We start from the raw sequence: 25,227 nt of genomic DNA on the forward strand, positions 1-25,227 counted from the left end.
TTAATTCTCTTATTGCTCTATTTCCTTAGAAGGAAGGAGTGTTGTATGTGTGGAAGGCAAAACTACTGACGTTATACGAAGGGAAATTAAACTTTCATTTTGAAATACGGATTCCTGTCAAAATTGTCTATTCAGGGTCAAAATTTAGGCTCTGCCGCCTGGCCTCCTGGTTGGATTCCCGGCCAGGTCTGAGTTCTTCACCTGGGGAATGAATTGGCAATGCGGAACACCTGCATCCAAATTAAGTGGCTGTTCCGACTGGTGTTTGCAACCTACTTTCGAACTACTACGCCTGGTGTGTAAATGGGAAATCACGGACAGCCGGCTGCCGATGGTGGGACTCGAATCCACCATCTCCCGAATGCAAGTTTACAGCTTCATGGCCCGTACCACGCAAAGATCTCGCTCTGTTTCTAAACAGTCTCCAAAACCCATTCACTATTAAAGATTTTATAAACATTTTAAATCTTGTATTCAGGAGAAGGTGGACTCGAATATCACTCTCAGCAACCCTGTAAATGGTTTCAGATGGTCACACCAGAAAAATGCTGGAACCGTACATTAAGGCTACGGCTGCTACCTTCCCCTTTCCCATCATTACGTCGCCGAAAATCTTGGATATGTTAGTACGACGTTAAATCCCTAGCAAAAAAGGAAAACCGCATTTGAGAAGTTTTTGTTTTGTTTTCGTCGATATTATAGGAAGTCTGGCATTTATAGTACGGTATACGTTGCAAGAGTTACTATCATAAAGAAGATTAATTTATATAGCACCTAGCATACCGAAGAAAGGCCGCGTTTTCGAATCCATAAGGAGTATTCAAATCGTCCATTGCAAAAAAAAAAAAAAAAAAAAAAAAAAACGCAAAAAGGAACATCAACACACAAAAACACAACGGAAGAGAAATTCGATCCGTTTATCACGAGCTTGTGAAGCGGAGAGCTTGCTCGTTGCACTGGGCTTCGTTGTGGGAATGTGTTGCACGCTGTTCTTGTGAAGCACTGTCGAATTATTCAAATTCAGTTTTCTCGAAACTGGGTGGTTGTTCCGCCGTGTAATTTGAACCGTTGCAAGTTCTTGCCATGCCCTGCACTTAATTGAAAATTGATCAAAACTGTGGAGACACGTTGGAAAGATCTCCTTGTGAGTGGCTTCAGAGAAAGACTTGGCAGGCTTGTGTATGACAGTTTTATATATATATTTGTGGATTTGTTTTTCAAGTGGCATGCCATGAGGAGCGTCCAGGCAAAGCCAGACATGTCCAAAAATATCAAAACTTTGTCTTCTTTCAGTAATTCAGTCTGATAAGTGGTTTGCCAATGCGATGAGTCTTCTCCAACTGGGTCGATCCTGTGCAGTATGTTTTGCGTCTGCATAGCTCCTGCATCCTGAATTTTCTTTCTTGGTCTTCCACGAGGGCATTTCCCTGGTATTTTACCTTCGTTTAAGTAAGCTTCTTTTTTTTTAAATACAAAAGTACCGTTTGAATCGATTTCTCAACTGAAATGTGACCAAAACTGAACCGATCCTCCTAATATTGAAGGTACAACAATCTAGGTCTGATTTAAAGCAGACATGTCCTAGTGGTGGGTCCAAGCGAATGAGAACATGTCTAAACTAATCATCACAGATCGAGTATTTATCACGTGAGTTTCAGCCTCCTTATTCCCCGCAGGAACGAGCCCTGCTTGAGTCTGAGGTCGCATGCAGTTTTGTGCATTTTTTTTTTTGCTAGTTTTTCGTCGCACCGACACCGATAGGTCTTACGGCGACGATGGGACAGGAAAGGGCTAGGAGTGGGAAGGAAGCGGCCGTGGCCTTAATTAAGGTACAGCCCCAGCATTTGCCTGATGTGAAAATAGGAAACCACGGAAAACCATTTTCAGGGCTGCCGACAGTGGGGATCGAACCTACTATCTCCCGAATACTGGATACTGGCCGCACTTAAGCGACTGCAGCTATCGAGCTCGGTTTGTGCAAAATTAAATATGTCCAATTTTACACATGGAATTATGTTATTTTTAAAATATGTGCTAGTTGTATAGAGACCTTTTCATTTTTCATTGAAAAAAAAGTAAAGTTGCATATTCAAAAGCTGTTACCCTGTTGCGAATTTACGTTTTACCTTCCTGCTGAAAGTCTGGATCTGACGGACATGCTGGTTTACCTGGACTCTCCTCTTAAGTGACTTACCATTTTGGAGTGAAAGCTCCCTAAGATTGCTTAAGTGCGAGAGACTTTATTGGTGCATTTACTGATACAAAGAACCCCCGTTCTGGGTAAAATTCCAGCACACCGGTGTCTCTTAAAACCAGTATACTTGGGGACAAAACATAACAACCTCGTCTCACACCACTACTCTCCAGCGGCAACCCGGTGTCTATTAGCGGCTTATAGGATTTACTACGTGCACTATAGCTGGAGTAGGGGCTGCCTGGCCGAGGCGGTAAAGGCGTGCTCGGTTCGCCCGGAAGGACGTGGGTTCGAATCCCCGCCAGGAAGTCGTAAAATTTAAGAAACGAGATTTCCACTTACGGCCCTGAGGTTCACTCAGCCTACACAAAAAATGAGTACCAGGTTAATTCCTGGGGGCAAAGGCGGCCGGGCATAGAGCTTAACCACTCTTCCCCATCACGTGCCGAGGTTAACAATGGTGGAAGCCTTTACCTTCCACTCCTACAAGGGCCTTCATGGCCTGTACGGAGGGGACTTTGCAATTTACTATAGCTGGAGTTGCCAAATCCTCTTTTGAACTCGACAGGAAGAAAGTGTAAACACTGAAGAGAGTGGAAGAAAGTGGTTTGGCAACTTCTCCACCCCAAACAAGGATCACTTAGAACTAGTTAGCTCAGCAGGGTGCAAGATGTGATAGACTGCTGGCTTCCAGCTCGCTTCCAGGAACTGAGGTGGTCATGGTCATGTTTTGTCCCTTCAGAAACACGCTGGTAGTAGTTCGCTTTCTGAAATTGTCACGCCTATAATAATAATAATAATAATAATAATAATAATAATAATTGAATGATCTGTTGTAAGACTTTTACGTCCATCATGTCTTTTCATTGTGACAGAATGGTTAAGCCTGGGTGCCGAGCTGAAACTTCAAGAACCGGATCTCGATGTAACCAGATCTCAAGCTAGTTTATGGCGTTATGAGGAGTTCCTGAAGCATGGCATTTGGTGGAATCAAGTTGCAAGCGAGACAGGGCTGACTAGGGAAGTAGACTAGACTCGTCCAGTATAATGGAAAGAAAAGTACGCACTAGTTTTGTAATTGTATCCTGACCCTGGATCAACTCCCTGGAACTCTAAAATTCGTTTGTCAGTTATGGTATTCGTAAACTAGCTAATTATGGATAAACTTCATTGTTATCAATTTTTTTGAATGATACGTATTGGTCCCTAGACTGCACAGAAAACTTTTGCTTGAACTGTTCATCGATATTCTGAAGCCTAATAGTCGATAATTCATATTTCAAAGTTTTTTTTTTTTTTAAACACCCGGTGCTTAAATACGGAAGATCCATCACATTAAAGTTACTGACTCATTAAGGCATCCCTTTTAGAGAATTGGCCACGAACCTACTACGTTCGTAGCAGAGGGCTGGGGGGTGGGGGATACTCCCACGTGGCGCGTTCCCGATGGCGGCTAGGGGGGTCCTAACCGGCCTGCCGGCGGACTTGAGGAAAATAGAATACCTCTCGCGGACCAAACACAAAAACCCCCTGTGGGTAGGGGACGCAGAGGTGGAATACACCCACGGTACCCCCTGCCTGTCGTAAGAGGCGACTAAAAGGGGCGACCAAGGGATGATCCAATTAGAACCATGAGACTACTTGTAATTAATACCATCACGCAGGGAACACCATGGGTCGCATTTACTTGCGCGTAGTACCACTATGTTAGGTACGCAATAGGTTTGTGAATAGTACACTCTTTAGAAGCTGAATTTTTCTTCTGCTCTTTCTTCTTTTAACCATCCATTAAGCCGCGATGTTGGCCTAATAGTAGGACGGGGTAGTCTGCCATCCAGTGTGAAGCATAGAAATGACGACAATCTTAAGTAACGATTTTTCACCTTCGAAATGGCCTGACTCCTCGAAAGGAAGATGTCAAATCATTGAATGATGTTGACGGACAAAAAGTGATAGACTGAATATATTTCAAGTTCCCAAGAACAAGCACGACCGAAAGAAAGGAACACATTATCATAGATTCATTGGCTGATTAGTACTCTATTATATAGGTTTATATACACTTTGTCAATAAAAGGGTGCTTTTCTAGCCAGGCTGAGTAGTTCAGACGGTGAAGTGCTGGCTTTCTGAGTCAAGTTGGCGGGTTCGATCCCGGCTCATTCCGAGTCTAGTATCGACAGGTTTACTTGCACTTACAAGATATCTTGCGGGACAACATTCGGCGTCTCTTGTTTAATTACGTTATAGTTTTATGTCCCGCTAACTACTTTTTTATGATTTTCGGATATTATTATTATTATTATTATTATTATTATTATTATTATTATTATTATTATTATTATTATTATTATTTGACAATTTCTTTTACGTCGCATTGACATAGATACGTAGGTCTTATGGCGACTATGGGATAGGAAAGGTCTAGGAGTGGGAAGGAAGCGGCCTTGGCCTAGTGTGAAAATACGAATCCACGGAAAACCATCTTGAGGGCTGTCGGCAGTGGAGTTGGAACCCACTATCTCCCGTATGCAAGCTCACTGCTGCTCGCCCCTAACCGCACGGCCAATTCGCTCGGTGTCACTATTTGTCAGGAAGTGGCATATGTTATACAACTCCAGCATGTCACTGCTAGCATTCGTACTAAATAGAGAAATTATTATTATTATTATTATTATTATTATTATTATTATTATTATTATTATTATTATTATTATTATTATTATTATTAAAGTGCACTTACTGTATAGACCTTTTAATATAGAAATCGTATTTACAATTTTAGACAGACTGGCTTGGCACAGGTGGTTCCTTTTTCGTCTGAAAAAATCGCGCCTTCCGGAAATCATAGGTTCGAATTCTGTCATGGACTATGGTCATTCTGTACGTGTTTTAACCTCTCTTCATATCCAAGAAAATGCTGGTTTGGTATTTATTTCGAATACCCTTTACCCAGTCGCAGAAGGGAATTAACTGCAATCCGGTACACCAGCAATCCTGTTATCGGGCAGTATTTCCTCATTCTGAAGCAAGCAAATACTGCACCCATATCCCTAGTCACAAGGGTACAATACACTGTTTAAAAATATTTCATGTACACATTGTCTTACTATAATTAGTCATATACAGTCGTATCAGCACACTAAATTTTATTTCAGAGCCGGTTTTCGGACTCGAAGTGTTGAAATATTTTTAAAACAATTTATCTGAAATAAAATTTAGTGTGCTGATACGACTGTATATGAATAATAATAATAATAATAATAATGATGATGATGATGATAATAATAAGCACCACCATCAGCACTGTTAATAAGACGGCTTTGATATTTTATAATGATTATAATACACATTGTCGGGTTTGATGGATCTGGTGATTGGCTGTTACTTTGTTGTATAAGACATTCCAGGGTCTGAATAACTGGATGTGTTTTATTGTTCAGTTAGGTTAGTTTTAAAGGTATATGAATTATTCCACCATGTGTGTGTTAGTAGCAATGGAAAATTAATACAACTGCCCGGTTAGTTTTAAAAGTGAATAAATTCCACCACAACGAGAACGGTATGCTAGGAACATTCCGAAATTATTACGTTGGCCCGCGTTCCAATTCCTCATCCTCAGATGACCTATCTAAGCAGAGAACAGTAGATTATAATCTCATTTTCGGCCACCGTAGACGTGATTTTCCATTTTAGTTTCATACGAATGCTGAAGTGCCTTCATTAGTCATGGTCGTTTCCTTCTCAATCCTAGATTAAAATGTCCCAGGCCTGTTGTAGAAAGCAACAGCGAGTTGAGTGCAGTTGCTGCCTCATCAGGCCAGTAGGAAGGAGAAATCTTTGTACTCTGAAATATTATTTGACATGTTGAGCTCATTTTACACTGGTCGTTAAATATTTCAACAAAATTCTCATTTTCCCGGTACCTTTTTGTATTTCATACCATTTTCCATTTCCTTCTGATGTTGATAGGATAGCTCTGTTGGGAATTATATAATCTCATAAAAGAAAGGGGTCTTTCTGTTGATCTGTGGTACTCAAAATCTTAACTGCCGGTGCCTGACCAATAACTGTATTATGTGCAGGACTGGTATAACCCTTCGTATTAACTTACGCCTGACGTGTACCCTAGTGTGGAGATCTTAGTAAGACGTTTTGTGGGAGAGTGTGGATGAATGGCATCGTAATGAAGCAGATAGACATTGATACAGTTGATGCTCCATTGTCGCTTTAGCCACCACTCTGGTACAGAGGATAGCTTCGATTCCCAGCTCTATTCACGGATTTTGGCATGCAGGCTAAAACAGGGTTGTTGCCTCGTGAGAACAGCAGTTGAGAGATCATCAGATACGAAAGTTGGCGACTTAAGTTACGAAAATGAACAAAAGTGGATGAGGGATTTGCAACTTTGATCGGCGGAATTCCAGTACTACGAAGTCTCTTTAAAACTATAGCAGTTTAAGATACTGGAACACGTATCATTGTTATAAAGTTCGCCTCCGTAGCGTAACGGTTAGCACTATTTGCTGCAGTCCTCGGGACCGATTCCGGTACTGCCAAAAATTTAAGAATGGCAGTAGGGCTGGTATGTGGCTGAAATGGTACATGCAGCTCACTTCCATTGGGGGTGTGCCTGAATAGAGCTTCACCACCTCGGGATTGAGGACACGAAATTACTAAGTTGTCATAAAGAGTTATAAAGAGTGTAATAATCATTACCTTGGCTGTTAGAAGGTGGCGAGCGGTGGCGAGTAAGATCTTCCCCTGGGAAATGGTTTCTTATCACGGTACCGTACTGAAAATAGTATCTCAAGGAGTACAGCAAGCCGTAACTGACACGCTGGAAGTGGTATTACCTGTTCAAAGTGTTTAAATTTAGCTGGGCTGAGTCAGGGACCTGTAACTAGAAAGTTGCAGCTGCAGCAGTCCACGTCAGGAGTTCAGCACACATTAAAACGTTTAATAAGACGCTTACAGTTGCTTATCTGTGCCATTCGTTGGTCGGTTTCAGGTTCTGTGGTCGATGACCTGTTTGGCCCCATCTGTTGCTATCCATATTGGTACGGAGGTGTTTTGGTGTAGAGAACATTGAACTCTGGTTGTCACCGTGACCGGAAGGGTTTTCATTCCTCTGGTAGCTACTCAAAATTGAGACCATGATGCCACTAACCTCAAGTTTACAAAAAATAACAACTTTCATATTGTGGAATGCAGGTAACTACTCTATTTAGGACCACGTCGAAGGAAAGCAGCGCATCCCCTTCAATTACGGAGCTGTAATTCAAACATGTTTCAAATGTACACTGGCTCATTTTTTTTTTTTTTTTTAGGAATAAATACCTGCTCATACCAGAAGGAAGTGGAAAGGGTTTGCTCGTCAGAATGCAGGTCGAGTGAAATTAATGAATGAGGATACCATTGAACGACCAAGGACACGTCCTTTTTCGGCTTAAATAATTGCTTATGATCCAAGAAGTATTCTAACTGACATGCCAGTTCGCGCTTCTTGTAAAATGAAGTGTAATTAACTGCGAAGTTAATAAAAAGTCCCTTCAGTGGAGGATAACCAAAAGATTCAAGATTCATTCCATGGCGTATGTAAATATGTCGTACGAGGGCGCTTCAGTCGCTATTCGTGTGGTTTTTATGAATAGTCCTCAGAAATGCACTTCTGATGTGACATGCACAGAACTTGCCAGGCGTAAGCCATGAGCGATATGCGTGATTACCAGACGCAAGACAACAGTATAAACATCTAATGGAGTTGGAGGTATAAAAAAAGCTGTGAGTGGCAGGGTGGACGGCGTGCCGAGCTGCCAGTCAGTTACATTATCCGATCAGGTCGCTTTGGGAACAGCGGATAGGTGAAGGTTGAAACCTATTTTCTTAAACATCATAAACATAATTGAGAATATCTAAACTTTCAACAATGGAATTGCATTCTCTTCCTATTTCTGGAATTTTAAAATGAAGCACTGACATAAGGAATAAAAATGCCAAAGATAAGGTCCCCTTAATCTGTTCTCAAGAAACTGAATTAGAATCTTTGGCAGTCTTAGACTGAGACACGAAATATTATTCCAATGCAGGGTACATTTCAAGTATTCTTTCTATAGCAGGGAATTGACAATTACCTCGTCTTAGAGTGACACATTAATTGTTTACAGTTAATTTCAACAAATTAAGAGAAAGATTTCAACTTTTCTGTTCTTTTTACACAGAAAAAGCTGTAATAATAATGGCGTATGGCCTCCGGAGAGGCCTGGTGCAGGTCTTTTTCTAGTAGACGGCCTATTAGGCGACCTGCATGTCTGTGAAGATGAGGGCCCTATCTAGGATGATTTCTAATGTTGAATACGCCACACACACCCAGCCCCCGAGCCATTGGAATTAACCAATTAAGGTTAAAATCCCCGACCCGTTCGGGAATCGTACGCTGACCATTCAGCCAACGAGTCGGACAGAATAAGCTGTACATTTTGAAGATAAAACAATCTGCATTGGTTGTCTTATCAGCTGCATGTTTTATAGTATTTTGTAAAGTATAGGTATTAGACACGATATTTCGTAGTCTATAGCACTTCTGTTTCCCCCATTATGAAGGAAACTTCTTCTTTAAATACCGGTAATGAATAAAATACGGGTAGCATTGTAAATTAAGTTAAAAATATAAAGACTTCAAGAGAATACAAGGTATTTCGTCAACAAGATAACTGACTGTCTTTTATTGTTTATCATTATTGCTGCTCTTCGAATTAAAACATTCTCCTGCTGGCATACGGTCGAGTAATTCAGCTGATTCATACAATTCGACATTTATAGTTTACATCTCCAGCTTAGTTTCAAGAAAAGTTATTGAGAGCTCCTTTTTTTTTTTTTTTTTTTTTTTTTTTACGTCTTCCCTTGTATAATAATAATAATAATAATAATAATAATAATAATCTTTAAGAATAATTGAACTGTTACAAGTCAATTTTTATTACCTACATTTTGTACTCCACAACGAGTTTCAGGATCTAGGCTCAATTGTGACTTGGTGAAATTATGGTAATTTTAGTCACGGATAAGGCCTACATAAAATATGGCTATGTTTAACAATGATATGTCTGTGTATTAACGTATTTGGTGAAACTACATTTCTGTAGTTTCAACTAAACTGGTATTCATATTATTTTATAATTCGGGCATGCCTAAGCAAAATCATTTTAGTGTAGTTATTTTATCTTGCTTGATTCATTGTTGTGAAACCATTGTATAGTATACAATATTTCTTTCCTCTGATAGATACACATTCACAGAATACAATATTTTATGTCAGTTAATATTTTCAATTTATTTCACATTTCTGTGAAGAAGATAAAAGAATGACTGAGGGAGGCAGGTGTAGGGTATGTGTGTGTGAGTGGGCATTAAGGAAGATGAGGGAAAAGATAGCTAGTTTAAGGGAGATACATAAGTTTTTAACGGAAGACAGGAATGAAGGTATGTCTCCCTCAATCAACGTACAGGGTGTCCGGCTCCATGGCTAGATGGTTAGCGTGCCGGGTTCGATTCCTGGCAGGGTTGGGAATTTTAACCACAATTGGTTAATTTCGCTGGCGTGGAGGCTGGGAGTATGTGTCGTCTTCATCATCATTTCATCCTCATCACGACGTTCAGGTCGCCTACGGGCCTCAAATCAAAAGACCCGCATCTGGCGAGCCAAACTTGTCCTCGGACACTCCCGGCTCTAAAAAAGCCAAACGCCATTTCATTTCAACGTACAGGGTACGGTAGTTAGGCAAGTGGGAGGGGGAGGAAGGTGAGAAGTTGTGGAAGACAGGTGGGGAAGGGAAATGAGGGCTATTAGTACTTACTCGTCAGGGAACGAGTTCAGAAGAAGTATTGGTGAGGAATTGGCATGAGTCACTGCAGGTAAAATGAAAGATGGGGCAGGGAAGTGTTACAGAGGAGGGGCCAGGCAAGAGGAAAGGGAAATATAAAGTAGAGGATAGGAAGATTGTGATGGAACAGGGTCATGAGAGGGTAGGAGGAAGTAGTTCTACAGCCCTCAGGGAATTTAAGGAAGACCTGGAGAGTAGCTGAAACCAGTGTAGTGTTATCCAGGAATTAGGTTAAGGCAATATTGAAGAAAGTAGAAAGGAAGAAGGAGGGCTAAGGAGAAGGTTGTAATTTTCCACGTTGGTACCAACGATGTATGGCAAGTAGGAATAGTTCGGAATGTGTGGAATCTGGTTACGACAGCGTGGGATAAGTTTAAGGAAGCAGAGACTATCAGTAGGATACTGTGTAAAAGGGATACAGACTGGAGGGTGATCAGGGATTTAAATGAGACGTAAATGTTATGTAGGAGCCTGTTTTTGCAAAAAGTGAGGATTGTGGAGGTACGGTAATTGAGACAGCTTCACGGATTTCTCGCCGCGATTAAAAGTATTTTTGAACTGCAAAATTGTCCTTGTGGATTGGATTCCATGTAAAAAATGAAGGTCCTTAGATACGATCAGTATAATAGTAGTCATGCAAAATTAGAAATTTGCTTGCATTTTAACAGATAATGGCCTGCTGCTTCTTCGTGAATGGGTCGCCTAGGACTATACAGAACCAACATTTTTTCGGCCTTTCTTCTTGTCCAGTAGCTTTTCATTCTTAAGGACTTCATCCGTTCCTCCGACCATTTACCTCGTGTAGGTTTCTGTTCTTCCTCAAATCCTTGTGTTTGGACAATAATTCTGATATCATTCATATCTAGTAGATTTGGTGATCCTAGTTCAATAAGGTCATTCTGCATTAGTTTATACCACTTTAGTCTAGCGGCCTTGTTTTGCAGAAATTTGTAAATTTTATGGGAAAGTCCGGTAGAGTCCATTCTTTCTAAATACCCTGTAAATTGGATCTGTCGCATTGTATCTGTGTTTTTGGAAAGATGTTCATATATTTCAGAATTAGTTTTAGGATAATGAATTCCATTTTTAACTCTTGGCCCTAAGGATTTTCTCATAATTCTTTGTGCCTTAATATCTGATTATTCCTTTAATTCTTATTGCTGCAGATTGAGGGTTTCTGAAGTATCACCATTATGTAATGTTGAATCTTACTGTTCCAGGAGAGGTATTGTTTGTCATAAACAGTTTTTGTTAGTTCGAAAGCAGTTTCCATCTTCTGAATTCTTGATGTTATGGATTTCTTTTCATTACCATTCTCTGTAATCCATTCATCTAAGTATTTAAATTCCTTCACTCTGGAAATTCTATTAGTATCAATGTTGATATTCCATGGTGCAGTTTTGATGTCGGTCATAAATTCACTTTTTTCCTGATATTTGATGTCCAATTTTAGCTACTTGTTCTAGTACTACAGGAAGTTGTTTAGTGCGTCTGGGATGTTTTTGCCAATTAGTGCCACATCATCAGCAAAGGCTAGACAGTTAATTTTAACATCTTTGGTCCTCACTGGTGAGATGATTCACCTGTTTTTCTCCTTTCTGTGTTTATTTGAAATATGTGCCTAAATTCATCCATAAAGTATCTTTCAGCTATTGTTTTGCTGAGCGTTTCTGTGATATTTCTTATTTTTTGATAAAGCTCACTTTCTGTTAAGAAGTGATTCACAATCTATGATGTTGTACGCTTTTTTGAAATCAACAAATGTGATAATTACTTTTTTGACTGTGTGACTGAATTAAGATTGCAGAGTTTTCAAAGTTAAGGATTTGCTCTACAGATGACCTTTTATATGTATTTGGAATCTAGCTTGGTATTCATAGTTCTTGGTCCAGTTGATGCTCAGTATGGTTCAGGATGATTTCTGACAGAATTTTATAAGTGATCTGCAGAAGAGAGATTCTCCTGTAGTTGTTTTGATCAGTCTTATATTTTTATTATTACTTGGTCTTTCCCTGCAGTTTTTTTGTGATTGAAAGACTTCCTTAATTTTCTGGACATTTGGAGGGATTAAATCTGGATTACTTTGGGGAAAGTTGAACTGAAACTTTTCTTGAGGTAAAAGTAAACTTGTGTTCCCCATCCTGAGGAGTTGCAGCCCTTTTCAGGCACACCCGCAATGGAGACGAGCTGCATGTACCATTTTAACCACATACCAGCCCTCCTGCCATTCTTAAACTTCCGGCAGTACTGGGAATCAAACCCAGGCCATTGAGGATGGCAGCTAATAGTCCTAACAGTTATGCTAGGGAGACAGACTTCTTGAGGTGATTCACAGTTAAGTAATTTAGATAAATATGTTGAGGATTTCACAGTTAGGGCTATTAGTGTAGGCAATTTTTCTCCATTTTCACTGATAAATTGAAGTAATGGTGGGGAATTTTTGTTTAAGTTCTGTAGTAATTTCATGTTCCTTAAATTCTTTTCCTATAGCTTGCAGTTTTATATCTTCACCATCTTTACAAATTTCCCTTAACAGTTTAGTAACTATTGGTATTTTTGTAATATTTTAAAGCTCTTGAAACATGGTTTGATTTTTCTTTCAGGACCAATTATGCCAGGATTTTTGTCTGAGTTGTAAGAGTCTGTTACATTCATCTGACCACAAAGCATGTTTTCGTTCTAGTTAGTTGTGCTATTTTTTCTGCTGTTTGTAGAAGCCCTGCTTGTATTTGTGACTAGTTTTGTGGATTTAATTTTTCTGTTGCTTTCCTGAAATTTTCATTGTCTTCTAATATTTTCTAAGTCGTATTTTCATACTTTAAAATAAGACTTGAGGACTTCCACCTTTTCAATACACTTTGCAATTAAATTACATAATTAAAAAAATATCAGTTTTGTCTCATGAGTCATCTTCAGCTGCTTGTTAATAGCTTAGATTAAAATGGATGCAAATGGACAACACAGAATAGTCAAAAACATCTAAGATTCCTAAAACTTGACAAGCATGCACTGAGTTCACTAGAATCAAATTGGTGCTTAGAACTAATGATCAGAGTCTTGAGGGCAGAAAAAGCACCGTTTGTTTCTTGATGTTCCATTTAAAAAAAATTTAAAAATGAAAAACGTCAAAAAGTCTGTCCTTGAAGTAGAACTGTCCTTATAAAATGGTTATTTGTATGAACCCGTTATCCATAATACACTTGCAGACAATACGAACATGCTGATGGAGGCGCCAATTGATCTTAAATGAAGAAGGGGGGCTTCTGATAGTCAAAGAAAAAACGCATTAAATAATTGCAGGTGTCGTAACTTCTGTGAAATGTATGAAAAGCAATATTTGAAGCGGTTGGCCTCTTGTTGTTCCTTACGGCTTATGCCCCTCAAGTGACGTGGCTAGTCTTGCCGGCCGCTGTTGCTAGTCTTTTCATTGTGGAGCCCGTTTGGTCATTGTTTTTTCCTCTTTCTGGAATTGTGTCGAGAGAGAATTTTACAGGATAATAATCAGTCTAGGTCCAGTTGTTTGAGTACTTTGAGTTTCATGTTACCTCTTGTATTTACGCAGGAGATCAGGACATGATCCAGTTGAAATTCAGCTAATAATGGATTAGTCAAGACCCGACTCTTAGTTTTGGAGGGAACATTCTTAAAGTTGATTTGAAGAATAAAATCATGACTTGTGTATAACTCAGTTAGGTGCATGCCATTTTTACTAGTTTTTTTTTTGGACCGAGCTAGAGAGCTGCAGTCGCTTAAGTGCGGCCAGTATCCAGTAATCGGGAGATAGTGGGTTTGAGCCCCACTGTCGGCAACCCAGAAAGTGGTTTTCTGTGGTTTCCCATTTTCACACCAGGCAAATGCCGGGGCTATACCTTAATTAAGGCTACGTCCGCTTCCTTCCAATTCCTAGGCTTTTCCTATCCCATTGTCACCGTAAGACATATCTGTCTCTGTGCGATGTAAAGCAAAAAAAAAAGTTTTTTTTATGGCCAGACCTTTCGTACCCAGTATCTGTATTTCCTTTCCTTGCGGATTTGAGCTTTGAAATCACCCGTAAGTACTTTGACATCATGTTTTGGAATTTCTTGTTAAATGTTGTCTAATTGATTCCAAAATTGTTCTGATTTTTTTCAGGTTTCTCTTCGTTGGTAGTGTTAGTTGTTACATGTCCATTAATTAGGGTATAAATTTTATTTCCTGATTTGACATGGTGGAAAGCTGTCCTGAGTATGATTTAAACATCACCACTGAGTCAAGTATTGATTTATCCACCATAAGGCCTATCCCCAATTGTGAACATTTGGCCATAAGTCATTCATCCGGTTTTCCTTTAAAAACCCTGCAAATTTCTCCAAAGTGGCACTCATCCGTGTATGTTGATGCTTGATATGCAATGATATTATTGATCTGTTCTCTAGATTTATTTAAGATATTTTTCACTTTTCCAGGTTTCATAAGAGAGTTGACATCAAATGTCAATAGCTAAAGTTGTGAATTTGTTTTAATATTGTTCCTACGGGCATTTGAGGTACTCTGACTTGCCTCCTTGCACACTTCTATGGTCTCTCCAGAATCCAAATACACCACACTTGGTTTTTCAACTGACAAATGAGGGATTAGACCCCTGAGGATAATTCATTTTAGAAGGTGCTTTCTTCGTGTTGATTTACTTGGTTGATGGTTCGACTAAGTTTTCAGTCTGATTAAACTCAAGAGTTCCACTTCTGAGTGGTGTTAGATTAGGTGCCACTAACATGTGGAACAGATGCTGTCAGGGTACTGCCACTGTCTGGCCCTTTACACTGATATATGGCCACCATACACCGTTTACTCTTATTAACCAGAGTACAGGGTTGCCCCTTCTATCGTCTACACTGTTCCAAAGTTGATCTTCTCCACTGCATATGCCACTGAGGACTTCACACATCACCCTGTGTTAGGGCCCTCCATATTTATGCCCCTGGAGAGAGGATGATCCAGCGTATTAAATCTGCCAGAAATTGTGCTATCTGTTGGTCTGCAGATCCGACGATCGTTTCTATAGGGAATCTCCCTATCTGCGACCTGGGGACGTGTTCTGAAGTGGTTAAGTTCGCCTGGTTACTTATTGAAAGTTAACCCCACCCACAAAGGCTGAGGTTATTTGCATAGCATTTAATATTATTGTTGTTGTTGTTGTTGTTACAACACAGTAGAATCCTTGTAATTAATGAAATATCACTACACTATTTTAAGTTGTATTTATTCTTTCAGGGAACATTAAAAATTAAGTATTTTCAGGGGTGATAATTTCCCAAACTATTCTTGATGTGTTTGGATGATCTTCACACTTACTGAGTGCTAAACATGGAAATAACTATCTTCTTGTTTGTTTTAGGTGATCTTGAAGCTGTAAGTCAACGTTTGGTGCAGTTGTCAAAACAACAGGGCTCAACTGATAATATCAGCGTGATAATAGTGTTCTTAACGGCCCCAAGCCTACTTGCGTCGCGACCACTGAATGTGTCCCGGCAGTGGCCGAGCCAGAACAACGGCCCACAATACGAAGCTGTAAGCAGCATGGATAACGAGAGCTCCACCAGTCCGTTTGCTAATGGGGCTTCTGATGAAGTTACATGCCAGAAAGGAGGGCTGCTTCTTGACTTGGGTACTGGTAATGATGGAAGCAATTACAAGCAAAATGGAAAGAAAACCCCAGAATTGTTCTTTCTAGAGCGGCCTTCCAATGGAAAAATGACGGAAGATGATGACCTAGGTCCTGAGACTGATGTGGATGCAGTTGATGATGTTCAACTCTCCCCACGCAACAACAACCCATTTGACATTGACGTAGAATTACACCAGGAAAAGCTTCTGGACTTCGATTCCGTCAAGGAGCCTCGGCAAGAAACACCAACTCCTCCAGCTGATGAAGGTATTTAAACTTCAGTTCTAGAACACCTAACAGGAATATTTTCTCTTATGTATTTGCTTGTGGATAGTTACTTAAAAAGAAAATATTTTAGTGCATTCTCTTCTATAGCAGAAACTTAAGGTAATGTGGTGGTGATTTTGTTGTTTTCTGTAGGAGAATATCTTTTTAGAGAAAGAAAAAGTAGCAGAAAAACTTTCTTCATAATTCAGGAATTTTCAAGAATATTTCGAATACAATATTTATTTTGTTCATTCATTTTAATGAATAGTAAAATATATTTGCTTTCTTTTATCATAGAATCTTTTTGAGGGTAATGTATCATGAGTGTAAGTTGTATCTACAATATTGACATTACTCCTAAGAAAATAGAATAGAAATATTTTATTTAAATTTAATTACAAGTAGGACCAGAGGTCCTTTTGGCTGTTACTAACTGCCATTGTAACTTAAATGTATTGATTAATATACAGAATCTAATAAAAAGTATACATAAAAGAGGTAAGATACATTTTCCTACTGAGGGGGGGGGGGGGGGGGGAAAGATTAAAATCTAAACCTCTAGGAGATTATAATATTACTTTTACCATTTCAGAAACAGATTATACTAACAAGGAAGAGAAGACATAAGATAAACCTAAGATACATTTTAATGAAAATGAGAGGCAGTGACAATAAATGACTTGCTGCACTTCACAGTACGATGCTGTGGAACCTGAAGGGCGTTAGCTGTAAACTTATTGTTTCGATCATGTAGTTGACTCATCTGAACAATGGACTTCATCAAATATGTATATATATGAGAGAGAGTGACAGTGAGAAGTGGGGTTGTTGGAAGTTTTCAACCGTGCATGGAATGGTTGTTTTCCTGACAGTTGTGATTGGTCTTCTTTCAAATTTTCAGATAAGAAGGAGGTGGTGGTGATGGTATGTAACTGCCGTCAGTTTCAAGTGATGTAGAATGGTGGTTGGAATTTCCCATGAAAAGGGATTCTTGAATGTATACATAATTTTACTGATATGGGTTTCTTGTATGTAAACACTTTTGAAGATTAGCTTAGGAATGGGGGGGGGAGTATAGTCACAAAATGATATATTGTAGTGCAAGGCATCGACTCTACAAGATGTTGAATTGTTCTGGAGGGATCTGGACCAACGCATCTTACACTGCTACCCGCAATTGGTCTTGTGTAGTTGGTGCGGGTTCATGGAGCGTACACCAGCATCAACAGCATCCCATAAATGCTCAATTGGATTAAGATCAAGAGATCTGGAGGGCCAATCCATGATTGTAACTTCACTGGAGAGCTCCTCCAACCACCTACGTGCCATCACAGAGCAGTGACATGGCGCATTGTCCTGTTGAAACATGGCATCTCCATCAGGGTACTCTTAGGGCCAGAAAGGGATGCAGATGGTCTGAAAGAATGTGCACATAACGTGCAGCTGTCAGCACTCCCTGAAGCTGGACAATGGGGCCTAATTGCAACCATTAGAACACCACCAAGACCAACTGAGCCACCTCGCGCCTGGATGCAACCTTGTTGACACGCACGATCCATAGCTTCATGCGGCATATGCCACACATTACATGCAACTAATCTCATGATTAGACCCGTATTGAATTTGCTATAATATGCTTACAATATTGTGATTTTTTTATTCCACCTTTTCAATACAATTGGTTTTATGTTGTTAGATCATAGTGCTACAACAGTACTTTATAAGGACATGTTTTGCTAGAATTTCAAGCATCCTCAGCCTATATAATCATCTCAAGGTTAAGACCTGCCATATTTGATTTGCTTTGACAAATTTGTGCATAATTACAATTCCAAAATAAAATAATAAAATATATAAACATAGGAATTTATGAACACATTAATAGTTTAACAGTATGAATGACTATACTAAAATTGGAATAACCGTTAATTCTAAAGATATTGAGGTCCAAAACACAGTATCTTCAATGTTGAAAATTTGGCTAAAATTGTTTTCTCAAAGTTCTAGTGTATTAAAAACAATTGTAATTTGATTTTTATGTTAAAATTTGAGTCATAATTATACTTAAAACTTATTGGAGTCTGAAGATTAAAATCTTGGATACGTTGGAATTCAGCTTCAGGTTTTAATTTTGAGGCTTGCTACAGTAATTTAATAGTTTTGAACAGTAAAATGTTGAATTAGTTAGTTTCATCGAACTAGTCTTGTTTTCACGATCAGATTTTCCGTTGAAAGTATTTTTGTATTTGAGGGTAGTAGTAGTAGTAGTAGTAGTAGTAGCAGTAGTAGTAGTAGTAGTAGTAGTAGTAGAACTGCAACTGATAACAGGCACCATAATGTAACAAAGTCCACAAGGTTTTGTAGTAGCAGTCAAAGGGACGCAACATCATTCAAATATTATGAAAGAAACAAATCAACTCAAGATTTAGGATTGACGTCCCTTTTGACTAAAACCCTCATAAATACAAACTGCTACCAACGGAAAATCTGATCATTAAAAAAAACCCACTCGTTCGATGAAACTAATTCAATATTTTACTGTTCAAAACTATTAAATATCAGCTGAATTCCAACATATCCAAGATTATAATCTTCAGACTCCAATACGTTTTAACTATAATTATGACTCAAATTTTAATATAGAACTCAAATTACAATTGTTTTTAATAAACTAGAACTTTGAGAAAACAATTTTAGCCAAATTTTCAACATTTGAAGATACTGTGTTTTGGACCTCAATATCTTTAGAATTAATGGTTATTCCAATTTTAGTATAATCATTCATATTGTTAAACTATTCATGTGTCCATAAATTCCTATGTTTATATATTTTATTACTTAATTTTAGAATTATAATTAAGCACAAATTTGTCAAAGCAAATCAAATATGACAGGTCTTAACCTTGAGATGGTTATATAGGCTGAGTATGCTTGAAATTCAAGCGAAACATGTCCCTATAGTGTTGTAGCATTATAATCTAACAACATAAAACCAACTGTATTGAAAAGGTGGAATAAAAAATCACAATATTGTAAGCATATGCCACACTCTCGCCCATCAGCTCGATACAACTGGAACCAGGATTCGTCGGACAGTAAAACATGCTGCCACTGTTCCATGGTCCATTGCCAATGTTTGCGGGCCCATGCATGTAGTTGAGCTCTGTGTTGAGGTGTCAGCAAAGGAACACGAGTTGGTCGTCGGCTGGTGAAGCCTATGCGGTGCAGTTGCCTCCTTACAGTCCTGGTAGAAATGGTTTCCTGACTCCCAACATTCAACTGGGCGGTGATCTGTTCGTTCATTAAACCCCTGTGGTCTTCCCTTGTGGTGATTTACATGGGTGGTAATATTCTCTCTGTGATATTAAAGATCCAGCCTCGACACTGTTAACCTCAGAAACCCGAATTTGCGTGTAATCTCCACAATGCTATGCCTCATGCGCCGTGCGCCGATGATCATCCTGCGTTCATAGTCAATTAACTCGCGATGTGTTGCCAACTTTACAACACGGGTGTCTGTGACAGACTGCTCAGCTATGTAACAGCTAGCCGCAACGCTCAGGGGTACATTTTCTAATGAGACACCCCTTCCTGTGACTTTTGGCCATTCGGTGTATGTTGATATTCAGTTTGCAGTACCGATATGATACAAAAAATTCTTACATTAAAAATACAAAATATGAAAAATATGATCAAGGTGAATAGTTTTACGGCCAATGGTATGTTAAGATTACAATCTAAAATCCAACTTTCTAGACTTCTTAGAAAATACATTCAAGGGATCTGTTGGTTTGACAGTTATGTCTTTGTGAATGTTCAAAAGAGCCAACACACTGAGTTGAGTTTCACTTGTATGTTGGTTTCTGTTTATATTCTTTTGTAAAATTTCCATGGGGCAGTGGAGTTCTAACCCCCAGTAAATCCCCCCCTCCCTCCTTGGCTACGCCACTGCTTTCGAATGCCAAACAACAGCATTAAAATTCAATCCACAATCTTGAGCATGGATTGTTGTCACCTGACCACCTTCACTTCTCATGTAGCTGTCTTGAAGATGTTCCTTCAGTCTCATTTCAAACAGTTGGCTGTGGAATAATCAAAATTGATTGTGAACTATAAACATAAATTCACGCCCTCGCCTTGAGGTGGTACAGCTCTTTCCAGGCACAGCCTGTATAAAAGTGAGCTGTACATCCAGTTTTAATCGCATAGCAGCTCTCCTGCCAATCTTAAATTTCTGGCAGTACCAGGAATGAAACCCAAGCTTCTGAGGACTAGAATTAATAGCGCAAACTGTGACACTATGTAGGTGGACTTGAAGAATGAATAAAACAATTAATGCTCCCATTCCCAGACGCATCCATTTTTCTTTGTTCAGTACCATTTCATCCAATAGGTTTTCATTCGGCCTGACGCAGAGAGATTGAAGGGAGCGGTGACTTCTTCTTCTGTCCAAGCTCTTTTCATCCACTTATTCCTATGTCCCAAAAAGTCCGACTCGTTGGCTGAATGGTCAGTGTACTGACCTTCGGTTCAGAGGGTCCTGGGTTCGATTCCCGGCCGGGTCGGGGATTTTAATCGCTGCTGATTAATTCTTCTGGCTTGGGGACTGGGTGTTTGTGTCCGTCCCAACACTCTCCTCCTCATATTCACACAACACACTACACTACCAACCACCACAGAAACACGCAATAGTGATTACATCCCTCCATATAGGGTTGGCGTCAGGAAGGGCATCCGGCCGTAAAACAGGGACAAATCCACATGTGTGACACAGATCGCACCCGCGACCCCACAGGTGTGGGAAAAGTGGTAGGAAAAGAAGAAGAAGAAGATTCCTATGTCTCCCCCCCCCAAAAAAAAAAATGTCCAGTGTGTTTCCATCCTAGGTTATAACAATTTGGACAGTTGTTTGTACATTTCCATGGAATCCCTTGGTTTGGAAGTTGAAATTAAAATGTACAAGTTTAACTTTGCAACAGTAAAACTCATTGGAGATGCCATGGTTAATTGTAAATCAGGAAGAGAGGAATGGTTGTTGGAACATGAAAATTTCTTCTATAAGTATCATTCTGGTAATATTAAGGAAACAAGGAAATACTGGAAGTGTGAGCAGAGTTCAGCAAAATGCATAACAAATTTTGAGACTATTCTGATGTATATAACTGGTAATCTTACCCATGAAAATGAAAATATTGGTATAAAAATATGTGAAGCAGAAAATAGAATCATGGGGCATGCAATGGTGCACCCAAAACGAACCTCCTGCTGCCATATTTCATAAGTGCACTACTGGTTTAGTTAATGAAGACATCGTAATGTGTTTGCCTAAAAAAAAAAAAAAGAGTTTATAATGGTAAATTAACTGGTGATACAAATTCTTATAATTTTGTTAGTTACCACCTATTCAATACAATAAAAACATAGTACAAACTTGCATATTTATTAAGATGTTTATATGGTACATGTTTCACTCCTTTTTCGTTATCATTCGCTTAAGGTTGTATAAGATCATGAAACAATTCTTTTGGATCAAGATTATTCCTATAAAACTAATTGACAAATCTTATAACAATTTAAAAGTCACACAACAATAAAATTGTCTTTAAGTTAAAACTTTTTGTCTAAAATCTATCTAACATTTTATTGACGAAACTCATCTGGTGAACATCTTTTAAATTGTTTTAAAAATAAAAAATAAATAAAAAATAAAAAACTTTTGAGATCTGGCTAATTGTATGGATTTGTTGCTTAACTTGTATGATTGTCGTTAAAACTTCGTAAACTATATTGACAATTTTCTGCCGTTGATAATTATCTATGTTATGGACATTTGACTTGTTCTCGTTGCTGGAGTAACATTTATACAAATATATTGGCATTACTTTTATATTGTCAATAGGATAATAATATTGTTCGTGAACAAACTTGTTAATGAAACACTTTCTAATGTGATATTGGATTTAAAATGTTCTCTTATGTTCCAAAATGGCTTGTTGGTATATCTGTAATGAAAGATAAAAGAATTATATGTTTTTGGTATTCGGCCGCCAAGGGAATGAAAAAAGGGGTGAATTTTTAAAATGAGGGTATCTATATATAAAAAATTTCCAAGTTTACGGACGTAAAAATTGGTATTTGGAATCTCTTTTAAAAATAAGGAAACACGCATCTTGGGGGGGTATGTGAAAACTGAGAAATTCATTTTACAAGGATACATGTGTCTGAAAAACTGAAGAAGTTACAGTTGTGATAATTGATATTTGGAAGCTCTTTTAAAGAAATGGGTATTGCTTGTTTTTGGAAAATTCACTTGAGTGGGGAGTTTTTTTCTGGAGAAATTTCTATCTGAAAACGGAAGGTTACAGATATGGAAATTGGTATTTGGAATCTCCTTTAAAAATAAAGAAACACGCACTTTTTTGGTGGGGGGAAAACCAACTTAACGGGCGGGGGGTGGAGTTAAAAAAGGAGTTGAATTCTTTTCATGAGGATACTTATATCTCAAAAACTAAAGATGTTTCAGACGTGAAAATTGGTATTTTGAATCTCCTTTAAAGATAAAGAAACTCACTTTTGGGAGGGTGGAATCAACTTAATGGGTAGGAAGGGTGGGGGTGAAAAAGGAGTTGAAATACTTTTATGAGGATACTTATATCTCAAAAACTGAAATGTTACAGACTTGAAAATTTGTATTTGGAATCTTACTTTAAAAATAAAGAAATACGCATTTGTTTTTTCGGAAAATCGACTTAAGGGGTGTGGGGTTGAAAATAAGTAATGAGAAGTCTAAATATGTTTATGAGAATACTTTATCTTAAAAACTGAAGCCTTTATAGACGTGAAAGTTGGTATTTTGAATTTTCTTTCAAAATAAAATACTCATATTTTTTTGTTTTCGTAAAGTCTACTTAAGGCGGGAGAGGGGTGGAAGGAAGTGAAGGAGAAGTTGAGCTATTTTTATGAGTATAAATTTATCTCAAAAACTGAAGGTGTTACAGATGCACAGACATGAAAACTGGCATTTGGAATCTCCTTAAAAGTAATGAAACACATATTTTTTGTTTTCGGAAAATCCAGATAAGGGGCTGGAAAGAATTGGAAAAGCGGGTGATTTTTAAAAATGAGTACCGGTATATCTACATTATATGTCAAAAACTTTACATGTTAGAGACAAGAAACTTGGTATTTGGAAAGTCCTTTAAAAATACAGGAACATGTACTTTATTGTTTCCGGGGAAGGCACGTAACGGGGGGTGAAAAGAAGAGAAAAATAGTTGAATTATTTTTTATGAGGTTACTTGTATATTAATAACCGAAGATGATACAGACATGAAAATTGGTATTTGGAATCTCCTTTAAAAAAGAAACCTGTATTTTTGTGTTTGGAAAATACACTTAGATGGTGGTGGAGAAGGACCGATCAAGAGGTTGAATTCTTTTTATGGAGCTACTTATATATATCTCAAAAAGTGAAGATGTTACAGATGTGGGAAGAGGTATTTGGAATCTCCTTTAAAAATAAAGAAACATGTATTTATTTTTTGACTTGAGAGAAGAATGTTTCTCACATATACAGTTCTGTCACATGGTCGTCTTAGCCCAAAAAGGTAATACCACAAACATGGTTTACAATGAATTTCAGGGGTAAATGAAATTCATGTTTTGGGTGAGTTTTTATACTTTAGGAACTTTCAGATAATGTCTTAGTACAATGCCGAGGAACAATGACTTTGATCAAATTAAGAAATCCACGTGAGCGAAGCCGCGGGTAATTGCTAGTTATACATAGATTACAAAATGCAGGTCACAACATGTCAATTTATGTAATAGCACCGGCAATCCCTAGCTACCTGTCAAGTGGCACACACATTCCAGACTCTTCAGAAAGGCCCCACAGGGCTTACATCAGCCAGGGGGGGAGAGAGAGAGAGAGAGAGAGAGAGAGAGAGAAAAGCTATTTAAAAGCCAAGCACAATAAAAAGTCTCATAGTTGATATAGCTGCCTGGGGTATTTCGGTCTCCTTGACAAAGAATACTGCGATGTACAGAAAACATGGTTCATTCCTGAAGAACTAAATAACTCAACAGACTGTGGATGCTTCATATTTAAGGAAAGTCCTAGCTATTGATGATAAATGTATTCATGAATTTCTGTACAGTATTGGACTTCACTACACTTATGATGCGTAAAAGTAATTACCCTATTGGGGCCTTTTTTTCCTTTGATGATAGCTGTCATCAGCATTTGGCTCTAGGAACTGAATCTCTTGAATAATATTTGTTAAAATCAGAAATTATGTTTTGTACTAGGAACTGTCCCGGCATTCACCTTAAGGCAGGAGAATAGAAAATCATTCTCAGGACAGCTGATGGTGGAGACCAGTCCCTCTGTCTCCCAAATAGAGATGTAGAGCTGTGGCCACACCTCCTCCTCTGCTCAGTTGGCCAGTTGGAGTGCAGAGCTGTCAGATCACGGGCCAGCTGTGTCCACTTGTAGGCCGTGACCCACTCTGCATCTGCTCGAACACTCCTCTGCCATATTTCATTAAGTGTGCACACTGCCCACTCCAATCTGTGCTTCAGAGAAGGTATTGAATAGCTGGAATACTGTGATGAACCTCTGTGCTACTTACGAGTAGTTGTCAGAAAATTTATGATCCAGAGGAATGGCATGCTAACAAATAATGTAACTACTCAGTTACTTCCTGCAAACATTCAGACAGGCTGTTTTGCTGGGATGCAGTGGTAATCCCATCTATCAGATACAAGTGGCATCAGAAGAAAGTAAGCACATCACAACAAATATGTTCAATCCAATGTTGTTGTTGTTGTTGATGATTTTCATGAGCTTTCTGTATTGTAAGCCTTCTCATTTAGTTTTCTTCAGACTCTGTGATATTTAGGGCATCTATTATAGAGAGTCCTTCTTTCTTTCATGACTCCCTCTTATCTTATTCTTCAGTCATTCCATTACATTTTTTTCCTCATTCTTATTTTTGTAAAAATCTTCAGTTTTGCCTGTCTACACGGTCTGATGACTATGCGGTTTTACACCTTAAGACTGTCATGACAAATACCATCACCAGTTTCCATATTAGCAATGCTCGCCGTTGATGTGGACTAAGCCACAAAAGTCTAAATTCATGAATTTTATTATAGTCTGTATGGTAAAACTCTTCAAGACATAAATGATCGGAAATTTGCATTCTCTATAACTTTTGCTATATAGTACTTTTTGATA

General features: G+C 38.5%; 1 protein-coding gene across 1 annotated transcript in view; it reads left to right on the forward strand.

The window, feature by feature from the left end:
* Positions 1-25,227, forward strand: part of LOC136864491 (microtubule-associated protein 4) — a 159,789-nt gene that overhangs the window by 56,740 nt on the left and 77,822 nt on the right. Inside the window, exon 2 of the mRNA XM_067141528.2 lies at positions 15,450-15,986. Within this exon, the coding sequence (XP_066997629.2) occupies positions 15,632-15,986 (355 nt within the window). The 5' untranslated portion in view covers positions 15,450-15,631. The remainder of the gene's footprint in view (positions 1-15,449; positions 15,987-25,227) is intronic.

This window comes from Anabrus simplex, chromosome 2 (assembly GCF_040414725.1).
Source record: "Anabrus simplex isolate iqAnaSimp1 chromosome 2, ASM4041472v1, whole genome shotgun sequence".
NCBI lineage: Eukaryota > Metazoa > Arthropoda > Insecta > Orthoptera > Tettigoniidae > Anabrus > Anabrus simplex.